Source organism: Micropterus salmoides, unplaced genomic scaffold (assembly GCF_014851395.1).
Source record: "Micropterus salmoides isolate LMB-PRFRI ecotype aquatic unplaced genomic scaffold, ASM1485139v1 Ms_hic_scaffold_18, whole genome shotgun sequence".
Taxonomy (NCBI): Eukaryota; Metazoa; Chordata; class Actinopteri; order Centrarchiformes; family Centrarchidae; genus Micropterus; species Micropterus salmoides.
In genome coordinates this window covers 3,762,739-3,786,305 of record NW_024040928.1, presented here as the reverse complement: position 1 = coordinate 3,786,305, position 23,567 = coordinate 3,762,739, and the positions used below count along the sequence as shown (strand labels likewise).

The following is a 23,567-nucleotide window of genomic DNA, read 5'->3' as shown; positions in this document are numbered from 1 at the left end:
GGAGTTCAATTTTGACTGGCAGTGGCAGGGCTGCACACTGACAAAAAAAGGTGTGGCCCCCTTCGCGTTCCACTTCTGATCATGACTGTTCCTAACTAACTCTGAACATCATATGTCCTTTACCTGTCCCACCACGAGTCCTTAGGGTTCCGGTGTGAGAGGAAGTGCTGACCCCTCCGAAGACGGTCATCCCCTGTCCGACAGGGGCGTGAAAGTTGTTGTAGTTGGGGATGGCGGTGACCCCAAAGCTGGGATAGTGCTGCGGCGTGGGGTCGGCCCCATAGCGGTAACCCGCTCCCTGGGAGATGCTGGTGTCTCGATCGTCTGTGAGTTTGGTTGCTTCCTTATCCTTGCATTGCACACAGCCCATTATCTATAATCTGTGGACGACAAGAGAGGAAAAGACATCAGGCTGGTTAATACGGAGAGTGGTTGACTTGAGCGCTAAATCACAAAGTGGAAAGTAAGAAATATCAAAGCGCATTGCATAAATACAGAAATACGACTATGATGTGCAGCTAAGATGAAAAACTTAAGCAATTTATAAACGACAGCAGGCTGTTGGATCATAACTCAATGACAGAGGAAGATTACGTCAACAACAACAAATAAAGTGTGATAATGGGGAAGAGAAATAAAAACACAGACAAGAGCCTTCATGCAGGCAATTCAATCAGCTTATATACTATAAGCTGGACCGGTGAGTCGATAAGATGAAAAATGCTGTCTGTCAAAAGACTGAGCAGACAGAAAAGGGCTCGGCAGAACACCAAACTGAACTGAGCTCATCACTCTGTTCAAGGTTTTCACTTCACACTGCTTTCTATACACATGACATCCTTTTACTGATTAGCACTCTGGTCCGGGAGGCAGGGACCTTTTTCTTTATAGCCTGAACACGGCTTGGCTTCTGGATGACTCACACAAACAATGTGTCTCTTTCTTGGTCATGAGGAATAACGGCTCCTATCACTCTGGTGTCAGGGAGGCTGGCCAGAGAGAGGGGGAGACGTGGAGGCACGGTGCTGTGCTGTCAACATCACCCTGTTGATTTTAATGGAGGGTGGTGGGAGGACAAAGCGTCAGCAACTAGACGCTGGCTTTATCATGGAGCCGAGCAATCAGTCAGCCTGAGCAGCCAGAAATAAGAATCTTCACCAGTCTTCCACTAATGCAGTCTCTTTATAGAAGAAGTTCTGCTGGATTCCAGAGATCTGCGGATTCTACTTTCTACTTAAGAAGCTGGAATTCTAAGTTGCAAATACAGTTGCAGCAACACAGACTGTGAGTGGGACATCAAGAGCCAAAGTGACACTGAAGCTTCCAGTTTCTGTTCCAGTAAGAAGTAAGACAATATACAGCCTTGGAACAGAGCCTTTCTCATCTCGGTTTATATGTTCAGATAAAGATAAAGATGGTGGTTTCTTGAAAGATCTAATATCATTATTCAATATTTCTTTTTTTAGCTGCCTTTAACGAACACCATTTCCCATAAGCCCTACACCTTCTCGGGCTAAACGTCAGGGCTCGACAGAAGCTCAGACATGTCTGCCGAGATTACAGTTCAAAATGACTGAGGAGACTGTTGAGTTTTATGAGTACTGAAAAAATCAAGTCATGATGATGATGCAAGTAATCGCGCTTGTAGTTTTTTCATGGGAGCTGTAGTTTTAAAACGAATCATTGTTTAAGGTCTCAATTTCTTATAGCAACTGCTGTAGGGGATGCAGATTTATCTTAGGAACACGCTTCATTTGTCTCAGAAAGAGCGATGAAATAAAATGCTGAATGAGATCAACTGCATTGACTCACAGAGGCTAGTGGAACGGAGGCTGACTTGACATCATGGTGTGTCTTTAAGAGAAAGATAATTGAAACTGATGTTACTACGAAGGAGAATGTGTATGAAAAAAAGAAATCATACGAACAGGGAAAATAACTGAAATGATCACTTACAGGACAGTTTAACTTGTTTTGGGGGGGAAAAAGTTCATTGTTTGATTTAAATGGCTTTGCTGTGATAAAGTCAGAACCACCATTTCATACAAACCGCCATGATTTTATAAACCTCATTATTATTGCTTGTTTTTAACACTTTTAAAGCTTGGATTTGGGGGTACTGTCTCCCACAGTCTAAGCATTCTTAATTTTAATTTGAGCAAGCAGCAACCACCATGGCTAAGTGACTGTCAATCAGGCAAACACACTCTCAAACATATTAGCCTTGATGTCTCTTTAGTAAAACAACAATTCTCAATCATAAATCTAAATCTAAAGTTATTTATTGTTTTATGAGAGAAATGTTTGAAAACCTTGATACAATATATAATATAAATCTAATTTTTACATGTCAAAGTCAGTTAGAGAGCAACGCTCAACCTGTGAACAGGTGTATAATTTACTTAAGTCTGCAGGAGCTTTGTCAAGTCTGAGAATTACTCAGGCAACATCACCAAGGTATCTGAGCTTTGGAGATAAAATCTGTGCTTTTGTAATAAGCAGATACTCTTGGGTTGCAATGAACCAGGAATCTTTCCACTGTGGACAGCTATGTTGTAGAAAAGAAGGAATTCTTCTGTTGTGCGCATGTGCTTGTAAGGAGTAACGCAGCTCCAGACTACAGTCTACAAAAATCTTGAAATACTTTCTCAATAGTTTACTTATGACTAAGTTGGGATTGTCTGTCCCTCAGTGAAATGAAATGCTGAGATTTTCAAAACGACATACCACACAACAGCAGGGCACAAACTGTTGTACTCCCATAGGAATTAATGCCATCTAATTGTTTCTGTGCAAAACAAATATGAAAATAGCTGCCGGCATGGTATATCAGCACAGACACAATGGGCTATAAATCCAGGCTCTCCTCAGAAGACAAGTTGTCAGTCTGGCCTTTGGCTCCAGCCTGTCCTCGAATGTGTCACTTGAGAATACATTCACTCTTTCCTTCTCTCTTCTGCCTCAGTCACCTCATCTGACTGCAGCGAGAAGCAGGAAACGTATTCACTTGTGTCACACTGTGAGGACAGAGAGAAGAATAATGAAGGAGGGGTGTGGGCTTCCCCTTCTTAGCAGCAGCAATAAACAAGTGGAGGCTCATAGAAAGGCACCTCACTCCTCTACCAACCGACAGCGACACTGACGAACAATAGCCACTCTGAAATGGGATAATCACACACCAATCAAATGACAAGCGGCTGTGGACAAGAGGCTGAAAACATGAACGACAGAACGAAACTAAACAGCAACAATATGCGTCAACAATATGCGTCTACTGGATTAATATAACCATTAAATCTGCAGTGGATATTCACATTCCCCAGATGATGATCCCCAGAGTTTTCTGTGACCACCATCAAGCCAAAGTACACAAGAAATAATCTTATCTATTTTACTATAATCTAATCTACTAGGCAGGCTGACATGAAATATTTGTGCAACACAGAGGATGAACCCTATCTATCTTAGAACCTACATGACTTCTCCTTTAGTGCCTCCCTTGGGACATTTACGTTACGTATGTTTACATGCTCACCAGTAACGGAGTTTTGAGTCTTCTCCTGGTTTTGATCCTATTGATGTGACATTTACATGGAAGGTTGAGAAACCTGGCTATTCATCTCGCAGTATACATAATATTCATTTTATTATCACTGTAACTGTCAACAATCTGTCATTTCTGTTCTCACAGAGTTACAGTTCAACAATGAGGATGAGCTGAGGATGAACCCAGTTAAGTTTCTGGATGTCCAAAAAAAACTTTTAACATTCATTTTAGCCTGTAGATCATCATTACATTTCCAGCTGCAAAAATAAGATGATTAATCACAGTGGAAACCTCAAATTGATCATTATCAGTGGATTAATATTCTTTATTTCTCATGCAGAATATCATCAAATTCACATTTGTATATTTTGTCACCCATATAACCGGTTGATAAATATTTGCAGTTTCTACTGTAACTGTAAATTAAATATTTTGATTAAACAAGATAATTCATCACATCACCGAGGACTCTCAGAAAATGTGAATTATCTGACATTTTGTAGACGTAAAGATTAATTGCTGAATTGAAACCCTCCAGCAGATTAATCATTAGATGCAGCCTTACTTAAATTGCCAATTATCATATTTTTTGTTTTAATAATTAACTACGATGTAACTCATTGAAAAGCATTTGTTTACAAGATACTAAAAGTGAAAACACAATAGCTAATCTAACTTAATGTGAAGACCAAAAAAGGAGTGTGTGTGTGTGAATTTACTTTGGATTTTTGCTTTCTGATTATTCACTCTGGATTTTGCTTTTTGAACTGCCTGCCTAACCTAAGTTTTTCATCTTTTGGTTAATACATTCTAACGTGTGAGAGTGTCTGCATTTTGGATCCGATAACGTCTTTTCCTGTGACTTGGCTTAGTGTGACTGTCGGGTGTGTCGCCAGAAAGAAAGAACGTCTTTGCTTCTTTGTTCTGCCTCCGAATGTTCCATAGTATGAGCGTAAACACATGTGTGGTTAGGTCAGAAAAAAAGAAAGTATGTGAAGCAGGAGTTTTGAGTTTCCGCTCTAGGTTTCTGGCATGTTTCAAGCCAATTCAAGGTATGTGTATATGTTTATGTGATCTGTGTTAGAAAATAGGATAGTTATTTTGCATGCAAGACCCTGTGTCTTTGAGGCACACATCAAATTAGGATTTGAATACCTAATTCAATTCAAATTCAATACTTTGCCATATTGCCATATACCTTAGTTGTTAGAAATTTGCCTCAGTGTGCTGGTGACAGAACAACAATCACAGCACAACAGTCAAGACACTTTGTAAGAACACACATTTTAACACATGGACCCCACCTCATCAAAACATTTCATTCATGGATGTAAAATATCAATAGTACAAAAGAAGAATAAGTTAAAATGACAAGTGCTTCTAAAAAAGAGAAAACTAGTAGTCAGTGTTTTGCTTTTGTAAAGTACCGGTGCAGAAATGTGGAGCCATTTAGTAACTGGAAGGTAAGTTTGCAGTAAGTGCTGTTGAAGAAATTTGATGGCCCTGAGTATTTTGTCATTAGGAGGGGCTGGCGGTGTGTGTTGAGTCCTGTAGTATCTTTAGATATTTGCACTGAACGCGGGTCTCGTATATTTCAGAGATGGGGGTGAGTTTACAGCGGAGGCAGAGCGAACAAGTCTGTCCAGCTGCTTCCTCTTCCTGAGGTGTGGAGTTACCATACCACATATACCATTTCAGAGTGGAGCAGATTGTTTGAGAGACTTAAGGCTGTCAAAATAACCTAACTATAAAAAAACATCTCAACAATAAACTGTATGTACACTGATAAAAGTTTTGCTTGGCCATGTGCACTGTTACGCTACGATATGCCCAGTTAAAGGTGATGTGTATGGAGAAACTAATACCAGAATAAATACCATGATATAGATGATATGTAATTAAGTTGTGGGTTAGCAAATTGTCGCTTCAGTTGCTACTGGGTACTTGGGTTAGAGTTTTTAGCATCTTTACCGAGAACATAAAGACAACACATAATGTTGTTCTTTCAACCCCAGATATCCATATTGATAAATGCGATGAACACTGCAACCAGCTCACATGTCTTTAACCATGTAGGTGATCAGTGGCTACCCTTGTTTAGGCTTGGGTCTTTGTTGATGCCAGTGCAGCCACTGAGAGAAGCCTTCTTCTCAACCAACTGAAACAGCAGCCTCATACTGACTGACACACCGTGACCACTCACTTTCTATATAATTACAGACTGATGCTGGTGCAGACAGATGTCGAAATGCCCGTCAGCACAATCAGAGGTTGCCAATAGGAGAGAAATCTTACCGTATGATTTGTGCTTCTTTTTAGACCAAACATGATAACAGGTCTATGCCAAGGACGAGCCTTTCAAACTGAATGCCCTGTCTTCTCTCTTTGTGTAATCTTTTATGTACATTCTGTGTCTTGTTTTTATTGTTAGCATCTTTTAAGTCCTTGCTTTAAATTGCCTGATCTGGGTAACTGAGACAATGATTGCATGGGGGAAACGCTGCATGAAATAACACACATATGGCGCCTTATGGATAAAGACACAACCTCTGCATTGATAGCTGCATTAAAGGTTCAGTGTGTAATATTTCTGAGGATCTATTGACAGAAATGAAATATAAGATCCATAACTATGTTTTCAGTGGTGTATAAAGACCTTACACAATGAACTGTTATGTTTTTACTACCTTAGAATGAGCCTTTTTTATCTATATAAACGCGGGTCCCCATACATGGACGTCACCATGCTATGTCGCCATGCTACGTCGCCATGTTTCTACAGTAGGACAAACTGCTCTACAGCGCACATTTCGTCACTATGTTCTTCTTCTTGGCTTACATTTTCCATATCTGTCAGTAGACAAGTCGCAATAATATATGGTTTTACTGAATAAGTAAGTAAATAAAATTTCTTAATATATCTGCCTTTCTTGCCTGGCCACTCTCTGCTGCCTCAGATAATGACATCTTTTGCTCTGTGTCAGCCACCGTAGCTGTCCTACGCTCTTTGAAAGGGGGGGGGTGGAAGCAGGAGACTAGAAAGTTGGTTGCTATTTGCAACCTCACCGCTAGATGCCACTAAATCGTACACACTGATCCTTTAAGTAAATGCAAAGTGGATCAGGGTGAGGTCATATCACCTTTGTGCTCTTTGTAATCAACTTGGTTTGACCCATGTCAACGACCTGGTATCAAACTCCTGGGCAGAGCGGAATTGCTGGCTCACATGTGAAGCAGCGGTGCAGCAGCACACGCCACACCGACTCTGTCAGCGGGCACTGTAATCCTATGTGACAGAACAGCGGGGCAGGCAGGGGGCCAGGCAACAACAGCAGCAATGCTACCCTCAGTGCTGCAGAGCATTAACTCTAATGGTATATGCTCACAGCAGATGGCAGCACTGACTGAGACCACAAACTGCTCTGCATTCTGACTCTTTATATAAGCTGTGACTGGCAGAGGCAGACTGAATCGGCTTTTGCAGAGGAAACAAATGTATTGATCCCTCTGAGCCGGATGGAAAGCTGTTCCTGCGCAGTTGTTAAATGATAATCTTTGGACGAGAGGTGATGTGACGACAGATCAAGTCTATTTTCATGGAGAGAGCATTATAGCTGGTCATAATATGTAGCTGGATGTAGGTGGTTTTGATGGATTTTTGATACTGATTAGGGACACACACACACAGTATCTCTCACCACTGCAATATGTAAAGCAGCGTGGAGGCACTTCTGTCCCGCAGTGACATTACACATCAAGCAGTCAGAAGTGACTGTATCTGCTGCTCACAGAGGCCAAGTTGGAGTATTGTTATTCTCCTCCGCTATTTTAGTGTTGAGCTGACCATGACAGACGCAGCCTTAAGAGCTAGAAACCCCCTAAACAGGAAGTTTACACTGCATGCCTAATTAAGGATCACACATCATGTTATTACACTGACATTACACTATCTTTACCTATGAAATCATCTTGTTTAAATACCACATATTGTAATTTTAGAACACTAAACATTGCCTAAATTTTTATTTTTTTCCCAAGATTCAGACATCTCCCTAAATAGCTTGGTACCTTCTACCTGCTATACCCATGGAAAAGAAATTACAAAAGACTGGGCACAAAAATGGCAACAAGTGAAATGACAACCCTTAAATTACAAAATACATCACATGGTACTGATGCAAAACAAAAGAACCCCGTTCCCACACATAAATTAGCTAACATGAGCATGGAATCAGGGTGAATGAGTGAAGTGAAATTAAATGGTAATTCAGAAAGGTGCTGGTCCACCTCGAGCCCAGAGAGAACAACTTCATTTGACAGGCACTGAAACCATGTTTGTGTCTGAAATATGTTTGTCAAATTAATTTCTTCTTCCCCTCCTATAAATATTCTGCAATTGCTTTTTTTTGGACCAACTCCAATCAATTAGAACAATCATTTTAGCAAGATTACTGGGTTCATGTTAAATGCAATCTACTTCAGTCCAAAGACAGCTGTGACAGTTGTAAGCCCTGCTTCTCTGGCGCCTTCCTTCACAGCCTTCTGCAGGCCCAGTCAGGGCCAAGCTCATCACTGACTGCTCTCTTTGAACTGAAGGCTCTTTCATCTCTTTATTTCTGCCTTCCTTCCCTCCCTTTCACGTAGTCCTCTCCGCTGATTAATTATTCCTCCTTTGCAGAAAAAGCCGCCACCTGTTTGCCGTAGGGGCTTTTATTGCTGTTTATTCCCCCAGTCTCTTGCTCCCCATCCCAGAGGGCTGCAGGAAACAGCTCTAAAGGCGACAACCAAAACTGAGGAAGTTCATAGCATAGTTTCATCAATCCTTGCAAAAAGTCTCTACAATGCATACATTTTCAGACAAGGAAACATGAATTATTTTATCCTTTTGACTGCTTGCATACAGCTCTCAGTATCCTCTCATGATTCATATCAGACCAAGTAAACCCTCCAATGTTTCAGCCAATCTCAACATGAAATCAATGAACCCTCTGTGGAAATCCAATTAAAGAGCAGGACACGACCAGTAGTGGAGTCAGATCTATAATTAGTTAATGCAAAAGGCTTTACATTGGATGGATAAAATTCATTAGGTTCTTTAATTGGAGCTGAAGGACCTGAAGACCTGAAACATCTGAACATGTAAAAAACGTCATTAAAGTAGTAAACGGCATGAAAATTGATTAACTCCACATGAAAAAAAGGTGCAGTCCACCTCCATTTCTAAGAAAAGACAAGTCTGCCAGAGGCACACCCATATCCACCTGCCACTGTAGGTGAATAATGAATGGGATGGTCGTGCAGAGCTGAAGGTATGTCATGGCGTTTGGGGGCAGCCATCGAGGGAGACGCTGCGTTTATATTTGATGGAGAGGTGATGGTGTAGGGTTTATTACAGGTGGGGGGTGGGTCGTGTTGAACCCTCATGGAAGGCTGTTTTCGTCCCTTTGGAATAATTAAGAATTTTGGGATGGGCACTTTTTTTGCTTTCTTTTCATGAGTGTGGTGAGAAGCTTTATCCCAATCTCATGTTGATGTGTTAAAAGAGACCTATTATGCTTTTCCACGTTTTATGACTTATCTACAATGTTACAATGTTGGATGTTTATGTTGAACATGGCCAAAGCTTCAAATAATGAGGTTAAGGTATTTAAAAGAAGTCCCTGTGAGCCAAAACATCAGATTTTCTCCTGTAATGAACTGCTTTTTCTACCAACAGCTCCGTTGAGACAAAGAGCTACACGGAGACAGTATTCCATATATGGTCATTTTCTCCGCACAGCTATGCTCAGTCTGCCTGTACCGGTCAGCGACAACAAGAGCCTGGTAACATGCTTCAGGTCTTGGCAAATCAGAAGACAGTGGGCTTTGAGAGGGGGGCCTTAAAGAGACAGGAGCATCTACAGCTTGTTTCAGACAGAGGCTGAAATGAAGGCATACATGAAGAGCCAGTATAAGACTTTGAGTCATGCAAAGCTGCGATACAGGAGTCCCAGAACTACAATATAGGATTGGAAAATCAGTATAACAGGTCTACTTTAAGGACAGAGGTGGAGACAGAAGGCGATTAGCCTAGCTTAGCATAAAGACTGGAAGCAGGGGGAAAGGGCTTGTCTGGCTCTGATTACAAAAACATTTCCATCAGCACCTTTGAAGCTGAAGAAAAGAGGGCAAACTATACCTTTAAAATATCTGGGTGATGCCTGAATGAAATTGGATACATGTCATGGAGGACAGGGAATTTGGGGGTCTTCAAACTTCAAATTAGCAGAATTTTGGCAGCAAAATCTGGCAGAAAATGAGGGCAGTCCACAGCGCTATGCCTCCAGCAACTGTTCAGGAGAGTGCAGCCACACTCTATACTGACACTGGTAAGACACCAGGGCTGAACATATAAAATAATATTGAAACGTATTCCTACTTTAGAGCAAGTAAATCATTATCAAAATAACTGCTACAGTCATGGGTCCCATAAGGCTGAATACCAATTAGCAGTGATTGTCAGTCAGCTACATTATACTGTGTATGCCCAGTATTTTCTGATCGGTTAGTTTAAAGCACAATTCATGTTTGTTTTGTTTGTTTTTTGGGTTCACTTGTTGAAAGGCTGACGATCACACGTTTGCCATATCATGGGCTTCAAAAATTTAAATGACTAATGTGTTATTTACACATCGAGCAGACACATATAAATACTTTAAGTCACCACCACCTGACAAATGTAAAATCAATATTCACTGTTTTGTAGCTCTGTTTTCAGTCTCCGCCATCTCCTGAGGGAATGTATCTGGCTCTTTAACTGCTAAATGCTCCACTATGTTCACCAGCTGGTCGCTAACTTTGTTGTTTAGTGAGTATAGGAGGTTTATTAGAGCTTTGTCGCTATAAAGAGCTGCCTGCTGTGGCTGGATTAAAGTTGTACAGAGGTAACACTAAAACAGTGGGCTGAAAACTGTTGTGCTGTTTGTCACTATGAGCAACATCCTCCACATTACACATAGATAGCACCCACTGCTTTTTTTTGTATCTCTTTGTCAATGCAGTCTGTGTTACAGTATACAGTTGACATAGTTTTCAACTTTATTGCTCTCGTCATATTCCATTTTGCAGCAAAGATGATTTGGCCTCTTTGTAACTTTGTTACTTGTCTCATGGTGCTTTGAAAACTTGGATCAAAGTGCTGACTGACAGACATTTTTCATTTCTGACAGCTGGAATTTAACTTAGTATGACCCAGTGTTTTAAGGATGTCATGGCTCAGGCACACCAGCATACATAGTAGCAACATTTTAACAAAACTTGATGAGTTGTGAACCATCTCAACAGGGCTGACCTTTGAGGGAACAGAGAGAACCAGAGAGTCAAAAATGGAGGAGACTGTTATTACAACTGTGTGGCATCACCCACAAGTAGTCAGAATGTCACACAAATCACCATCGATGTTCTATAACTCCTATATCTACAATGGCCTTCGTTTCCCTGCCAGCATGACTGCTGTTAATGCAATCAAAGCTGCTGTTTCTCACCCTGTTGTAGTACAGACAACACATCATGAAGTAATTATTCACTTTACACCATCCTCGTGCTGTGCCATTTATCAGGAGGGACACCAAGATAGACAGACAGGCAAAGAGAGGGAGAGGGAGTTCTGCATGGATAATAATGCGGTAGAAAATGATTACGGAGCGAGAGAGGACGGCACGGGGCAGAGGAGGAAGAACGGAAGCTGACAGAAGAAGAGGAGGGAGAGTGCGACGCAACTGAAGGGAAGGACAGAGTCAGGGGGGTGGAAGGGAAGGCGGTGGGTGATGAAATGGATAGACAGGAAGAAGGGCAGGGGAGGAGCAAGTGTCCTGACACTTGACAAACGGAGCAGGCTAATAATGGGGTCCGGGTGTTACATGCTGCGCCCCCTTATCTGCCAGGGCAAAGCCTCGTCTCTGCACTCCCAGCATGCCGTCCTGCCAGTGTCGGATGAGGCCTGTGCTAGAGAAGGTTAGCCACTCAAATAACAAACACACAGATGGAAGGATGTACTCACACAAGCATCAAATGCATCACAGAAGCATCCTTTCTCCATCGCTTCCTCTTCATTTATTCATTTGCACACAAGCTATGTGCATGACTGCATGCATGCAGCCAGCAACCTGCGGTGATACTCTATTATTATCACCACAGCTGCAAGTAACTGTATGCATCTGATCGGGCATTAACATGGCAGCAGCATTCTGACAGAACGCTGGGTCAATATACAGTTGACCGATCAGTTCAACCACATTTATTCAGCCAATCACTTGGCTGAACTGTGTCCTCTGCTGCCTCATCCCTCAACACATCAATAGCCTGCTGTGAAGATGGGACAACAGAGGAAAAAAGGACAGATAAAGGAAAAGATAAGTCAGACTGTAAGGCCATAGCATGTGTACTGGTTACCTTCAACTGGATACCTTTTTCCAGTCATAAACAGTTTCTTCTCTGTTGCCTGTTGTTAGGGAAAACTGTCCTCAGCAGCCTGAGCGGAAATGTGGGCTTTTCAATTGGCATGTCTAAATTGTCACAATTTGGGTCACACATACTGTACATGCAGTGAGAGACCATCTAAAAAATGTATTTGAGTCAAATAGGTCATAAATATTGTTCAGTTAGTGCTTTGTATATAACCAGCATTAACAGTCTTACATGATTATGGACACACATACTTCGTATTTATACTGTATCTGAAGTCCGACAGTGACCCTAATCATGTACGACTAAACACATGCCAATAAAACACACAATCATATTGCCTCCACCAGGCCAGCCTGACCACAATTAAACACAACGGCCTCCCTTTCCCAGGGAACCAGGCTTTGCTGTGGTAAGTGAAAAGGAAACACACACAGCTGACCAGAGACACTTACTCAGACCCAGCCGGCTGGGACTGAAAAGGAAAACTTGGGACATGGCTATTTTTAGTTGGCTTGAAAACAACTCTGTTACATCTCTAGGAAGGGATTTACAACCTTGGGACAATGTCACCAAAAGAGGAAATGTTAAAATAAGAGGAAACAAAAAGGACAACAAAGACATATCGCTGCCTAATTAGGACAACTGTCCTTTAAAACACCAGAGCCCTGTAACACACTGTAAGACTTCAACAAGGTGAACTTCACCAGACATGAGTAGCTACTACTGGCTTCCCCAAGGTCAACATTAAAGAGTTAAGCTCTCCATTTTGTTCTTAAGGAAGCATTCCTGCGATTCAAATGGCAGCTCCTGCACTGTGAGGTTTGTTTCAAAGGGGCTGGGTGGAGTAGAGTCTATAAAGTGAAGGATCTGGGCTAGATTATCTTGTTTTCACAGCTCTATTTCTTTCTTTCTTTTTTTTTTTTTTTTTACAGCACTTGTCCCCGCAGGAGGTCCGCCTGAGGATGCTCCAACCCCCTTCATTAAAAATCACAAATTCAATCGCGCTTTCATCCCTCTCAGTGTGGGTTCCTCAGAGTGTACAGGTCGCCTTCCCAGTGTGGTGACGATAGAGGCCTTTGTGCGCTACCTCAGCAGGCAAACAACCTTAAAGCACAAAGAAGATGGGAGGCAGTCAAGTTTGGTATTAGTGTATCTCCTGTTTTTTATACACTGATGTTTATGGTTAATTTCAGTCAGCAACATCTCCTCCTCCTCCTCCTGAGATTGTGCTGTCATAACTGGAACAACCCTTTCTCCCGCTGCCCGGCTCATCTGTGGTTCTGCTAGGGGTTCTGCTAGGGGAGGGGGAGAGGCCACATGCTTGTCTTCATCTCTTCCTGCTGGCAGAGCCCGGATCACAACAATGCCGGCCTCAACCATTTCTCTCTCTCTCTCGCCATACTGCGTAGAAGGGAGCTTGTGTCCTCGCTGCTCCTGTCAGTCAAATTCAGGCTGGGCGGGGCCAGCTGTGACACCATTGTGTCAGGGCAGCTCAGTGTCAGCTGCAGCAACAACAGCAGCAGCTATACAGGTAGGAGTGGATGACAGTGAACACCTAATGTTCCTCCGAGGTGGTGATAGAGAAGGCCGACAGCGACCCAGCACTACAACTGCTGAGCATGAGTTAGTCTTCACCACTGCTCTGCTCTCAATGGGATTCGCCACAGCGGTCAGCCAAACAGCCTCCTCCTCAGTAAAACCGTAGGGACGAGTGACGTGCTTAAAGTTACAGTGAAATGGAAGTTAGAGCGTCATTAGCTTCCATAATGTGATGTATGTCTGACTGAAATGGAAATGTGGCACGGGTGTAATTACGAGAGATTTGATCATTTTGATTAATAAACGGACATGATAAATGTCTGTTTATGTCCCCGAGTGCAGGATAAGCCATCAAAACATTTGACAAATATTTTAGTAAGATAAGAGTAAACGTGACAATAAAACAATAACAATAATTATCGCAATATAATTTTTTTCAATAACAATATAACAAATGTTTAATAAATATTCAACAAATGTTTGATTTTATTCACTTGAATCATACACTAATTAGGACTTAATTTTTTTATTAAGATGTTTATTTTGTTGAGGAAAAAGGACTGATAAAAGCTTTTACTTAATTTTACTCGCGCATATTTGTTGACAAAGATTTTATCATAATTGTTTTGAATGTTCTACCTCAGATTTGTGAAGTGAACCACTGTTTGGCCTCAAGTGATGACTATAAAGAAGCGTTTAAAACCAGGTTTCTTCAACTTTCACTCAGGAGCAAAAATCAGCCCTTAAACTCAAAATAAATAACGATTTGATACTTATCGTGATACTTATCTATATCGTGATAACGTTTTTGCCCATATCGTCCAGCCCTATATGAGCGATGTGCCAGTAGAACAGATGCCAGCTCCTGATGCAGGTTTACCAGACAACAGTCACATTTATTTGTATGGCTAACTAACCAAATTAAGGTTAATGTGCAACAGCTGATAAAATCTAAACAAGGACAAGACTCCCAACAGCTTTGTTTGTGCCATTAATATTATGAGCGACTGGACACAAGAAAATACCTTTGTTTTTGTTGCTCTGAGAAAATAAGCAGCATCAAAGAACTAATGTGCAGATTAGCTCCTGCTCTCACACCCAATATATTGCATATATGTTTTGATGGTGAGGTGAGAAACGTAGTTCCAGGTGCTCTGTGTGTTGTGTGCCCCTTGCGGTCTGGCTGTTTCATTTGGAAGAAGTAAAAAACGTGGAGGCTAGAAGGCTGGGGAGCCTTCATTAAATGGCCTACAAGGTTACAAACATGTCAGCCAGAGGCGCAAAATCGGGTGAACTGCTTGATGTGAGCCCTGCAGACGTGTGCTGACAGCTGACCTTCTGTTAATAATGCAGCTGTGTCCAGGACTTGACCTGGCAGCCCCCACACTCTTTCCTTCCTCTGGGCTCTGGATGAATCAACACCAACACAATACACTGCCTCTGCTCTTCTCACTGATATATTCATCTGGTCCTCGGAGGAAACCACCAAGTGTCTTTCAAATTCATTCAAGTGCTTTTCTTCCATGGTACAAGGCAGGAAACCCTGAACTTTAAATTTATGTTTCAACTGTAGTTTCAAATTTAGTTGCATACCGGTACGCAATCATTTACAATGCTATGACTAATGACGAGCATTCTCTGACAGCTGCGTAGTAAAATGGATCTGCCTGTTTTAGTACATTGGATATTATATTTATGTATTTACTGTGTGCTGTTGGGCAGTCTGGCGCACCAGCCGGCATCACCAGTGGGCTTTGGCTCTGGAACAAAGTAGCATTTGAGCACAGAACAGAAGAGACACCTTCAGAGTCCCTTTATAAGCACCCTTAGAGGGATAACTTGACATTTTCAGGTGCTTGTTTTTCTTCTCCAGACACGTCACACTGGGGGGAACAGTGTTGTTGTTTCACATTTGTCCTTCAGATTTGCTAATAGTGGTAAGGAGAGACTGCCTTTTTTAAAGCAACACTGACAGAATGTGTCATTTGAGTTCATCCAATTAAGTTTACATGCAGACTCTGTTTATTTAAACCTGCCTTTGTCTCACCTCATGCTGACTCATGTATTGCTTATGTTTATTGTTTGATTAATTGATTGATTAATAAATGATGTGTTATTGGTCATATCTTTGTTTCCTTGCTCTGTGGAAAGTACATTGACTTTACTATTTGTTTCTAAATGTAGCAGCAAAAGTGATTTGCAGCGCTGGGTGTTCAGTCACCATGGCAGAACATACAAATAAGTGCCAATCCCCACTAAATAGACCTATGGAAGAGTTGTCACATAACCGGCCACATGTTTTTGTTGTACATTGATTGTGCAAAAACGCAGTAAAACATACGAGTGATTAATTGTGGTTAAAATACATTTTGAATCAGAAACAAAATCGTCTAGAGTTATAGAAACTCAACTGAAAGTCAGGGATGTTTGACGAAGCCCTGTGACAGTTTTTCAGTGGTGGCCACAGTTGGAACTGCAGGTCAATGACCCCGACGACACAAATTTGTAACAGTGGCACCTGCTCATCATAACATTATTTGTTTATCACTTTGAGAAATGGACAAAGTTTTGAACCAAAATTTGCTCTTCAGTCAGGCAGGAGTAAATCTTTCCCATGTGAATCAAGAAAATGCAGTGTCCTATGCTGGGAGCCAGAGAAAAACCAAACACTACACTGAAGAGCCGCTTGAAGATCAACACTGAAAGTGTCCCTTTCAAGTTTTTATGATGAGTGAAATATGCAGGAAAGCCCTGCTGTCAAGGCATCCTCAGATTCTTCTGAGAATCCTGGCTGCTGCCATGTTGATTGTATGCTCCACTTCAAACAGGAAGAAATAACAGGAAGAAATAAGCCATTGTTAGAATGCATTGCTGCAATTTCCCCAGGTCCTCAACCTTCAGGCCAGCAAGACTAAGGACAGTGGTGTCAGGATCACATACTGTACTCCAACACAGACAACGATGCGGGTCTCCAGGCACATGCTTTCACGTAAACTGCTAGAAATAGATGTAGGAGCCTGCTTCATACTGGGGACGTAGGTCACAGGTTTACAATCACAATGCTAAAGGGGCCAAATACCAAAAGAAAATACCCTTACGAAATCAAAACTAAATGTCAAAACTGACAAACAACAAAAGTTGTACCTCCTGTGAGTGCAACACTCTGCTGGCAGAGAGCCGTCTCTGCATCATCATAATACGACTACTGACAGGATGTGGTTAAATGACACAAATACACCTTGCAGCGTTAAGTTTCCATTCACCTCACAGAAAACATTTTACAAATGACATTACAATTTTACAAAGAGTACAGTCTAGACTCTACATTGAAAGTGCTCTGAGATAACTTCTGTTAGGATATTCAAAAATATAAATACAATTAAACTGTGTGATAATAAGACTCAGCCCCAAAACGCTGAAAGTAACCACTCAGTTCTCATATTCGGTGGATGGCAGTTTAGCCGATGAAGCGTCTTATGCCAAGTGGACAAGTCCTTCTATAAATAGGCCAAGCAGACCTCTGCGTCCAGCTCCAAACCTCATGGTTTCACTTCAACAAATGGGGCCAACCTGGAGTCAAACAAGGCTATGGCATGTGTCATGGGTTTGACTCTGGCTCATATCATCCTTCCTTCTCCATCCTTTCTGTACAGCCTCCAACAGCAGGAGAAAATCCACGTATTAAGCCTTTATGGCTTTCCACTCACACACGATGCACATTTTATTAACCAGAAGCCACATTTATTCTTCATGGCCTATACAGACAGGATGAATGAGCTTGATGCCATACTGCTCTGTACTGTAGTAACTTCCTCTACTTTGCAGATGAAAACAGAGTCCATTAATGATTTTTAATACAGGTTCTTAAATATCTCAGTTATGGGGGTTTGTAATGGTTTTCTTAATGATGAATTATTTAATGATGTATCAATATTGTTGCTCTTTCCACTCTTTCTTTTCAACACTTTATAAAAAGTGTTTAAAGTGTGCCACATCAAATAGGCACATTGATAGCGTTAGTGGTATACATCCAGTGTTGTTTTTGTTCTTTTGGCATTTTGACTATGACTCTGACAACTATGACTGTAGAGATAGAGAAAGGAAACAATGAGAGAGAGAGAGAGAGAGAGAGAGAGAGGGAGAGAGAGAGGGGGAGAGAGAGGTTTGATATACACAAAGGTCCACAACCGGTATTTATCTTAACCCCCATGCTACCAGGATGCCCTGCCCTACCCGACTCTTAACCTTTAACACTAGTTTGCTAAATTTCTTCAGAGTAAAAAACAGATGACATGCAAAAAAATAAAAATAGATGTGTAAATTCACACTAACGATGACCTGATGTATGTTTTCTAAATCTGCTTCCATTAAGCAATATTAAAAATCAGCTGATAAGCCTTAGAGGGTGACGTCACAGATGCCCTTCAGAGGCAGGATTTACCTCTAGCAGCAGACGAGGCACGGTCGCCCATCACTGACCCAACGCTGTGATCTGTCTCTCCAGCCCCGTTGCTAGGTTACCACATTCCTGAGCAGAGTGTGGGGAGTGGAAATGACGTAGTAGCCATGATGATTAAAGATCCCTTGAATGATGGAGGACAAACCGTGACGAAGGGGACACGTTTTAGGAGACAGTGTAGGCAGGGCAACATCACTCCATCTTTGACAGCACTGCTTCTGATAGGCCGATGGAAAAATAAAACATCTGCACATCTCAGTTCCTGTGAGTGTGTCTGTCTGCCTTCAGATGTGAGAATGGCTGTGCCTCAGAGGACAGCGTGAATCAGCTGTGATTCCTTGTGCCAGCGCGTGCAGCTGCGTGGCTCAGTACAGCACGTTCCTGCACACAGAGCTGCAGCGTCTAGACAGCACCCAGGCTCCGAAACGCCCCCACTGCTCAGCACCTCCAAAGAGGATTGTGTTTTCCGGCTGGGGATAATCTTTAAGGCTCATCATTCTCTGTCTTCATGGGGTTTATACGTATGGGTACACGCGCGCACGTGCACGAACACAGCCATACAAATGAGACACAAAGTGAACAGCAAGAAGAAATTTTAAGAACTGACGTCTGAAATTTCAAATGAATTAAGCTGTTTTTAATGTTTTTATCACAGAAATGAACGAAGAATATCGCACAAACACGTGTGGACAAACTTTAGGCCTAAAAGATAATATAATCTATTACTTTTTTGTTGACCTCAGGTAAAATAGCATCATATTATGTGATCTATCATCCGAATATTAATACTTTTCACACAAATTGTAAATAAAATGATTTTTTGTTGCACATATGGGACGTCTAAAATGCAATTCACGCATTTTATGTATTTATTGTATTTCTTACAGTGGAGGGGAACAGCGATAGCGATGTCATGCAACAAAAGGTCCCCAGCCATAATCCAACCGGCCCTCTGCCCATTTGAGGGGTTTCCTGCGTATTTAAAGAAAATCACACTGTTTAGTTCTGTTCTGTAAATTGAATTTCCTTACATTATAGTCTAAATGTTGTTTCAAAGCATTCTCTACATTACACGCAATACTACATCTGTTTATATGTATTTGCCTTAAACAAAAAAATATCAGAACTACCTGCAGGAATGCAGGTATCACTGTGTCACTGTAGATGGTTTGTTTCTCATTGTTGCGGTGGTTTGTTCCGAATCGCTGATTTAACTTCACATCAGTTAAATATACAGCCACCACTGTTAAGTGCACAAACAACCCCCCCGAAGGAATGCAGGATATATGGAGTAGCCACGTTGACATGCAAACATTTAAATTGAAATTGAAAGCAAATACATCAGAGATGAATTTGATGATGTAGGTAGTGTAAGGTAACGGGGAAAGTCTCAAAACACTAGTGTGAGGAGGTGGATGGGAAATAACATGAACGTGCTGCTTCTGTCCGACCTTCACCTTGAAATCAAACTCTCCATACACGATGTCTTGCATTGTAATCAGAGATAAAGCATCATTTAATAAATATATGAGATGCATGATACAGTAAAAGTGGACTGTTGGCCAGGAAACGTGACATATGTGGGGCATCATTGGCTCCGTGTAGCGTTTCCGATTAATGGCAAAGCGACTCTCTATGTAAGCAAAACATGGAGATTCATAAAGGTGAAATAGATTTCATGGAGAAGAGGCTTTTGGATTTTGCTTTCATTATTTGCCATTAATGCATGGCTGATAACAGCACAGCCTAGCCATCTGTGAAATGGTTTACAGACTGTACATTATAGTACAGTAATGGCGGTTTGTTTACTTCCGTAGGCCCTCTTAAATGTAGGGATGGGTATCGTTACTCGATACCTTTAAGGTATCAACTGAAACAGCCCAGTATTGAGTAATATTGAAACGTCTCCAGTCAAACCAGTACTTCTTTCAATACTTTTTTCTAAACAGATTGCGGCAAAAAATGACTATTTGTATGGTTTTGCTTGTAGCCAAACACACAAGTAATAGCAACAACAGAAAGAAAGAGAAGAGCACGGCTCTTTCTTCCTTATGTGCCTGCACCCGCTTGGAAGTCCATGCGAGATTTTAACAGTTGCTCCACCTTCGGCTGCGGTCTCTGGCATGTTCCTCACTGTTGCAAGTTTATCACCACAAGCTTGGCTTTCCATTGGTTTCATCTACTAGTATCATTTAACACTACTCTGTACATTTTTATTTGCTATTCACATCACCAATCGATCTCTGCGTTCCATCGTATTAAAAGCTTTTTTGGCACAGCAGCGATCAGCTGATTTTTCTCACGGAGCCTCCGGCTGCAGCTGCGACGGATATCAAATGTAGCCTGTGTGATCAGCTGGATGTGCAGACTCTCCTCTCCTCTGTTTGCTTCTTCTTCTTCTTTGCACTAAAGGTAAAAACACTTGTGGAGATCTTTCGATTCAGTTTATTGATTGAAAATTAACAAAATAATTCTCCATTTTTTACTTTCAATAATTTTTTTTTTTACTTAAATTCGTTTTCCACAACTCATGTGGTCACTAAACTGTTTCACTCCTCCTCTCTCATTCAATTACAAAAAACTCCCAAGCTGTCATCCTTACTCTGAGGATGACGTAAGTAGGATGAGAAGTGATCTGATACAATTTCCCAATAAATTATATAGCAGTTATTTGAAAAAAGAAATAGATCTTCTTACTTGTCCATAATTTTAATCTCCCATTCAACTACTATGGCTTCAACAGGTGGCATTTTAAATTTTAAATGATACCCATGATGCCTTTAATGTAAAGGCCTGTAAGTTTTAATTTTAGCCATTTAATCAGAGATGATTAAGGAGCAAGGTGAATGCAATTAAATATGTTAACAAGCAGTATTCAGGATCATAGGTGTCCCAGTTTAGTCCTGTTTGCCCCTGGTGCAGTCATTTATGCCATGGTATAATGGCATTTCCGGATTCTTTTTTTCTGGATTAAGAGTTTTCATGGCTTCTGGTCTTATTTGTCATTTGTAATGGGCATCAATACTTTTTTTTCTGCCGAATCAAAAGTATCAAAACTGTCCAAACCTGAAAGCTGATGTTGAATTTCTAATCAGATTTGTAATCTTCTTTTGTTAAAATAAAAAAAAAAGCTAGTAGAAAAACATGTCAATATTTCTTAAAGTAAGGTGTCAAAAAAGTTTTGTTATCAGTACTGAAAACCTGTTATTGTATTGGCACTAGAATCAAAAGATTTCGAACGATTCCCAGATCTAGTGATGGAAGAAAATAGCTTTTAATGTCTTCCTAATGGCTCTCAGACAGAGGAGGAAACAACTGTGTTTAGGAACAGTTGAGGAAGAACTCCACATGACTGCTACCAGACACGATGAGGTCCCAGCCTCTACATCTGCTCCTCCTCTTCCACCCATCAGCGGCTGTAAATCAGCTGAGCAGCAGACCTCTTCCAGCAGTCAAAACACTGAGGTTAAAGTAGGACTTATTCCTGTGGGGCTGCTCATTAAGCCGCTGGTTTAGTCCCTGGGGACCCAAGGCCGGCATATGGCCGCAGCCCAACAGACGCCTTCACCCCACCCATATCCCCCCACATTATAATTAAATCCACGTCACAGCTAAACCTCCAACATGTGGAGTGCTGATGGAAACTGGTTGATTATTGACAAGCCAGACTGCCCCGAGCACAGGAAGCTTGTCAAAAGTGCTCTCTTGTGTTGGCACCATTTAACAGCAGAGAACCACTTGAAACCTTCAGTCAGTAAATTGGTGAATAAAACATACTGACAAACGTTGAGCAGAACACGGGGAGCTCAGAGGAACCAAGGTGCGGTCCATGTGGTGAGCTCAGACAACTGAAGCTCTGTGACCTCCAAACCCTACGGGATTTAGGGGCTTCTTTGTGGGGTCGATGGTCATTTTGGATAAAGATTCGCTTCATTTGCAAGATTTTCAGCCAAATGAAAGACTCCATTGTTAGCCTCTGTGCGCCTGTGTCCATAATAAGCCCATCTGAGTGTGAAGCCATTAGCCTGGTACACCCGGAGCCTCTCGCAGCTCTGGTGACAATATACCTGTCAAAGCTCTCCGCAGGCTGGGCAGTAAGTAAAGCTTGTCAAAGGGGAGCTACAGTCTCTTTTGTTCTGGCCGTCTGATTCCCCAGGCCTGCTTTTTCAAACCGGCCAATGAAAAACTGCGCTTATTCTCGCCATATGGTGTCCTAGAAACTTAATCTGCATATAGATATTATCTTAGAAACAAACAGTCGAAGGTAACAGGAAAGATAAGAGAGTGCAGTGACATACGACAAAATAAAATACATTCACACCTTCAACCTCTTAAGGAGATGGAGTTGACTTGCAGGAAATAGGAGGAGACGTTTCTGAGACATAAATCATTGAACAGACCCAAAGCAAGTCATTAGTATGCTGCAGCAGATGTGCTGAAGGTGAGCAACTTGGTAAGTCAGTAAGACAGGATGAGGTTATGGTATTGTACCATCTGCACAATAGGCTCTCTCGCTCACACACAACCACATACTCTACACACACACACGCACGCACACACACACACACACGCACACAGACACTTGCATCCTGTAAGCAGCAGCCAGCATCCAGCTGTCGGTGCTGAACACAGGCTGTTATAAACTTTAAACCATGTTACTTCCCCAGTCAGATGAAGTCTAAACACGTTGCATACATATCTCAGTCCTCTCTGGGCCAAACTTCAGCCTGCTGCACGTGGCCTCCACCCACCCAGCCAACCTCTATTACAGGCAACAGTAGACAGATGAGGAGGTTAAGTGAGATCTCATTAAAAAGCTGTGGTCAGGGCCCTCCAGCCCCTGGGTTTCCTACGCCCATCCTGGCCTCTTTTATCTCAAGTAAGATGGAGGGACGACGAATGGAAGAGAGGGCGATACATCAAAAGAACTTTCTGGGGATGTGTAGACTCGCAGCAGGTCAATCATCCCTCCTCCTCTTACTTTTTTCCTCTCCACCTTCTCTCGATTCTATAACTCAACTGCTTTATTTGAAGGAACCATTGCAGGGTGAGCAGGGTAAGGCATTACAAAGAACTCAAACCTATTTTAAAAAAAAACAAACAGAATTCTTGCTGTGCAGTCGACTACTAAGGAAAAGCCCACACTAAAAGAGCAGCTATTGGCAAACAAACCAGCATTTTTGGGCCCATTTTGCTGTTAGGGTGTATATTTTTGCCATGGGATATTTCTAGCACATTGTTCTACACCCAGGCATGGAAATGAGCTTTTATAGAAGAAACTAATTCTTCCCCTTTTTCAACCAGAATAGTTAAAACCAGAGAATTTTTGCTTTAAAAATGTGATTCACAGTTTGCATAATAATTGCACTTTCTGTGGATTGACTTGATCAAATAACTGACTAAGTGTTTCAAGCTCAGAGTAGTCTGATGAGTGCCAAGGCGCACTGAAGCAGTTCCGGAGGTTTATGGTAGACCAAACCTTTTACCCATTATGTATCTGGAATGTCACCTATCTGTGTATAATGGAAATTAACAATGGATTTCATAGTAAAATATTTCCTAGAAATTCTACATCAT

General features: G+C 41.6%; 1 protein-coding gene across 3 annotated transcripts in view; it reads right to left on the bottom strand.

Annotated features, from left to right (window-relative positions):
• fynb (FYN proto-oncogene, Src family tyrosine kinase b) overlaps window positions 1-23,567 on the bottom strand; it is a 78,531-nt gene that overhangs the window by 32,420 nt on the left and 22,544 nt on the right. For all 3 annotated transcript variants that reach the window (XM_038726722.1, XM_038726720.1, XM_038726721.1), the window contains exon 3: window positions 124-380. In XM_038726722.1, coding sequence (XP_038582650.1) covers window positions 124-370 — 247 coding nt within the window. In that variant the 5' untranslated portion in view covers window positions 371-380. The remainder of the gene's footprint in view (window positions 1-123; window positions 381-23,567) is intronic.